The following is a 5,679-nucleotide window of genomic DNA, read 5'->3' as shown; positions in this document are numbered from 1 at the left end:
AAATGCTTCATACACTTCAGGCCCAAAAAAAATACCCTTATTTTCTCATTTATTTGCTCAAAGTACCCTTTTGGTGTGTACATGTGAGAGTACCATAAGCTATACGTGCTCCATCACTCATTTCCCCAAAATCTCATTCTATGTGAAGTTATCTGAATTATGGTTTTACTAAATTTTTGGAATGAAATAACTCAAATAAAGTTATTGCTTTCATAACTTCCTTAAAGAAATTGACAACAACAATAAAATGAGGGCTTGTTGCATTAGCATGACCTGAATGAAGTTTGTCCTGACCGGTGAACTCATATTACCCAAATTATTAGCATCTTGCATTAAAAGAAAAATGGTTGCATATCAAAGGTCTAGTACAAGATCAACTGTCTAATGAAGATCCATCTACTAAATAATAAGAGGGATACCTCACGATTAGTGGCATTACGCCATCAGATGGTAAATTCCATAATCTGGCATTACAATAAAAGTGCATCACATATTAACTAAATCAGCAACTCATTCAAATACCGTTCTGCTCTGGAAAGGCTGAGTTCTGATCATTACTATGGTTATCATCATCATTTTCATCAAACCGCAATCTTGTGTTCTGGTCTATGAGAATACTCAAAATCTATATGTACAAAAGCTCGCTCAATTTCTGGGAGTTGCTCAAGTTTCACTTGAAGTGACTCACCGATATTATGAGCTTTGTTCAAAAGCATGTCTTGTGGCAAAATTATGTCAACCTCCACAAAATAATTTGAACCAAAAGTGTATGCTCTTACTGTGTCAATGTGCTTGATATCTTCATGGTGGTTCCATATCAGATATGTTAGCTTTGCCAAAAATTCAGGTGGTGCTGTCCTTCCAATTAGTGCCCAGACATTCTCAATGACTGTCTTCGTCCATGTATTCATTGTATATAATGCTATCTGCATCACAGGTTCAACAAATCATTATAAAAAGATAGATTAAGATCAACTCCAAGGAGCCAATCACAAATAGTGTCCATTTCTCTTTGAAAAATGAGAGATATAGAGTGAATACCCATATTTTGTCATGGCTGCAAGTGATTTTGATAATTATAAGAAAATAAAGGAAATTGATAACTTGTATGGTAGCTGAATTCAATTATCTTTATTATTTTTGGATAAATAAAAACAACAAATGCACCCAATTATCGAAAGTATAGTAGTAAAAAAAGAAAGAAAGAAAGGAGCGAAGAAGAAAGAAAAAAAGAAGAAGAGCTGCATATGAACTTACTATAACAGCTCCAGTAGGATCAATCCACCAATAATATCGAATGGCCAGGACGGCTGCTGCCAAACCAATTGAATTAGTAATAACGTCGAAAAAATGATCTTGAGCATAGGCTCTAATAATTTCATTTTTAAATCTTCGACAATAGACCATGAGCATAAACTTCACTATGGTCACACAGACCATTATTCCAATCATCCATTTCTCCTTCTGAGGATCCTTTTCAGGCTGGGTCTGTAATCAGCACAGGAAATGAAATAGATATTAAAGGAATCACTGATACAGTAAACAACTACAGAAAACGAAACTTAGAACAGTCATGTTTAAATGTTACATCCACCAACTCAGAATGTGATCTAACAAGGATCTCATACATTTAGGTAGTAGCTCAAAACCTATGTCATCCTTTTCATGAAGTACCAAGAACCAAAGTCATGTTGGACCTCAGAGTTCAGACGAGACATAAAGAAGGGAGTTAATTTTCAAACCCTCCTCAAAGCCAACTTTGATTAAAATATGTCTGAGTCTAGCCATAACAGTCATCTACATCCTTAACATAGATCGGAGCATGTGAGATAAAAGTTGCATACCTGTGCAAGGAATTGTCGACCAGACTCGAGCAGAATTTGTAATCCAAGAGTTGCCATTACTGAAGCAAAAACAATGATTCCCTGCAATCTCAAGCTAAATTAGTAAAATATTTGTTGCATTAAAGCGAAGTGTTGTAACAAAAAGTTGAAAAACAGTCTGGCTGTATATGATGTGATTATTAGCATGCCTTCACTCTTGAACCTACACTCAAATTTAAGCTCAAAACCAACGCTATTTATTCCCAAGAGAGTAGATTGTCCAACCACTTTTCCATTTTATCCCGGAAATTTTTATTCCTAAGACTAGATTGTGTATATTCACTGCAGTTTCTAATTAAACAAATATGCCCAAAACCAATGCTATTTGTTTTTAAACACAGTAATAGACCCCAAGCTCAACATTTTGGTAACAACATGAGAGCCTAAAGCATGGACCTGATAAAATATTTAGGCTTGAAATAAACTGTGGCATGACATCATGAAATGTCTATCTATTGCTTTTGCCTCTAGAATTTTTGGAATAAGACATAGCTGAGCCAATAGTACTAATGATGGAATAGCATTTCAGTTTATTTCCATCATTGATTACAGAAAGGTTTGATGAAATCATCAAATGGAGAAATAAAAACATAAAATCTTGACTTCTTTGGGGTAATTTTTTTTTTAAATAAAGTTTGAGATGCATAATTTTCACTCCACCAACTTCTGAGCAACCAAATGATCTACAGAAGCAACACTAACCAAGTACACATGAATGCTTATTATCAGCTTCAACAACCTAAATCCATCAGAATCTGAATTTTCAAAGAATTATTCAATTGGATGACTTACCACTGGCTGCATCCGGTTCTTTCCAATTGGATAACGATACTGGTTTGGATTTCTCATGGCATGGGCCGTGAACCACAATATAAAGCCTGACAAGAGATCTAAAAGTGAATCCAATGTTGAGGCAATAACCGCTAATGATCTGCTCTGAATAGAAACATAGAGTTTTGCTGCAAAGAGCACGACGTTAGCCATGTTTGATACATAGATAGCCATCCTCTCATTCTTTGCAAGCTTCTGCAACTCATCCTGAGAATAATAATGTGCAAAAAGATTAACAATGAAAAAATATTGGTTTTTCATTTCTAGGAAACAAGAAAGAAAGATTTTAGCTGTGATGAGATAGTATGGTTTTTTTTTTTTTTTTTTTTTTTTCCTCCCTTTTTGGTTTGTGGTATAGATGGAAGATTGAACTTAACCATTTCATATGAACGAAAATGTGTCATAGAGAAACAAAACATGAACACAAATAGTAGTCATTTGATATTATTTATGCAACCAAACTCAGAAATTTAAATTATTCTCCCATTTTGTTCCACAAAGTTGTCCTTCAAAATCATCAAGTTGAACACAACCAACCTCTGTTAGACTTCCAGGCACATAACCATTTGCAGCCACGGTCTCCATCTCCGTAAACCCTTCAAGGAGTCTTCCTTGTTTCTTATAATAATCAGCAACCTTGCTTCGTTTCCCTACAGTCAAAAGTACCAAGTTTAACATCATGTTCATTACTAGTCATGAATAAGGAGGTAGCATTCAAAGTCATTAAATATTGATGTTCCATTTTCCAAAATAACCCAACATAAATTATGTTAATGAGTAACAATACATTGAATTATTATGATATTAGAACTCCAAGCATAACACAAAAGGCCATATGTGAAGTCTGTAGTCACTCTCTATACGTATCATCTCCAAAGGGCATATTATAGAATGTCCCTTGCTGGTAAATGAAAGTTCCCAAAAAGCATCTAACTAGAATAAATTCTCTTCAAAATTTAAGGCCAAAAGATCAATGGTTTATATTTTTTCTCCATCTATTTATTTTCTTGTGTGGTTGTTGTGGTAACAAAATTGGGATGTCAAAATTCAACAATCAATTCATATGCATCAATAATTTCAGAAAATTTTCCTAGTGAAAGTTTTGGATTTGATGGCAATCATGCTCCACTTCAGCTATTGTGAAAGTCCATAGATTTTTCACCTAAAAGATTTTTCTTCCCAATATGAAAATTGAATCCTGACCAATCTCTAGAAGGGATGCAAAATTTACCATGGGGTCTATAGACCCCAATTGCCCCTTTTTTTTCACTAAACAAAGTTAAGAAACCATTGGATCAGTAACTCGGTTAAGTCAACTTCTAGTTGTCAAGCCCAAAATCAGTAACTTGGCCGAGTCAACTCAGTTACCAAGCCCCAAAAAAAAAAAAAAAAAAAAAAATCAGATCATCAAACATAAGGAACATCTTCGAAGTTCGTACTTTGTACAAAAATTTAGAAACTCGTCTGAGTCAACTCAGTTATCAAGCCAAAAATCAGATTTAGACTGAACCAAGAAACCAGTGACTCGAAGCCCAAAATCAGATTACATATTTTACATTAACAGAGAACATCTGTGTCCTTTTTTTATTTTTATTTTTTGGTAAATTGTTCATGAATCTTGCTAAGAAAAGAAAGAATATGGAATTTGAAGAAAAAAACAAAAAATGTAACTTTCATTCTAGTATTGGCATGTCCTGGCCATTATAAAACTGTTGGTCATTCTAGTATTGGCATGTTCTTTAGGATAATATCATTATATTATACGTACATAAATATATTGATAAAAAAAAGTTTTATCTTCCTTTTTCTTTTTCTTTTTTCAAGTACAATTAAATTCAATTATATGGTTAATCACTTGAAACAACCACACTTTTGAACTCAATTATATGGCTAAAGAATTGCTAATATGTTCTCTCTCTCTTTTATATAAATATATAAATATATATATATATATATATATATATATATATATTCATGAAAGAAGACTTACTTGGGACATGAAGAAAGCTGCTGAGAGTGAAGAAACCATGTTCACCACCATCTCTTCTTTCATCCAGTGTAGGAAACTCTGGCACACGGAGCCTCCAAGACCCAGATGACATGTCACTTCTGGTTGCCGATTCAACATCCTGTGGCACAAAATTCTCTCTTCTGCTCTCATGGGTCACCTCCATGTTATTCCCACCCTCTTCCATGATCACCTCCTCTCTCTCTCTCTCTCTCTCTCTCTCTCAGAGGCACAACAGAAAAACAAGACTGCGTACCCCTCTTATATTTGTTGAGCTTGAGCCTTTTGTTAATGAATCACAAAAACACACACAAAGAAACAGTACAAGACAGCACTGCAGTACCCTTCTATGTTGAGCTTGAACTTTTGTTGTTTGATACACAAAAACATGGGAAGTGTTACATAAATAACAAAGTTTTAGTACTGAGTCTTCACTGCGAAGAATGAGAATTTCTAAAGAAATGGGCTGGATGGATTATAATAAAGGAATATATAGAATAGTGGCATAAAATAGAAAGCAAAGGAATAAATAAGTTGAAGTTATGGATCACAATTGACATCTTTCTCGAACTTGCAAAGAAATTTCCTACCGACTAACAACGAAAAGTTAAAGCAACTTCCACGTGGTGCAGTATCATAAAGATTGCGTGTATAAAGTGTCCCTTTGGTCGAGTTCATATCATGACTCGGATGTTTACTGCTATACTTCCTAGGGGTGGCCAAAATAGGTGCCTTCGCCGTGGAGGCATAGCGGGAAAGGTGGGTCAAGCGAAACGTGTATTTTTCAATAAATTTTCTCACACTTATTAAATGAATGATTATGTATGATATCTATATTTTTTTTTTCAGATAATGTAATCGTGAAAGTGATAGTGGGCACGGAATAATGAGTATTTGATAATTAGGGTGTCTATAGCCCGCCAAACCTAATCCACCGGGGGGATCCGACCACATTTA

General features: G+C 34.6%; 1 protein-coding gene across 1 annotated transcript; it reads right to left on the bottom strand.

Moving 5' to 3' along the window:
- Positions 1-332: 332 nt before the first annotated feature.
- LOC115987339 (metal tolerance protein 9-like) lies at positions 333-4,944 on the bottom strand. Its single transcript, XM_031110866.1, has 6 exons — positions 4,705-4,944; positions 3,252-3,364; positions 2,676-2,921; positions 1,845-1,925; positions 1,258-1,488; positions 333-926 (listed from the first exon to the last, which is right to left on the bottom strand). The coding sequence occupies exons 1-6, from the start codon at positions 4,907-4,909 to the stop codon at positions 582-584; spliced, it is 1,221 nt and encodes a 406-aa protein (XP_030966726.1). The 5' UTR covers positions 4,910-4,944; the 3' UTR covers positions 333-581.
- Between the last annotated feature and the right edge of the window lie 735 nt (positions 4,945-5,679).

This window comes from Quercus lobata, chromosome 4 (genome assembly GCF_001633185.2).
Source record: "Quercus lobata isolate SW786 chromosome 4, ValleyOak3.0 Primary Assembly, whole genome shotgun sequence".
Lineage (NCBI taxonomy): Eukaryota > Viridiplantae > Streptophyta > Magnoliopsida > Fagales > Fagaceae > Quercus > Quercus lobata.
Note: the sequence above shows the minus strand (reverse complement) of the source record. Positions and strands in the feature narration are given on the sequence as shown.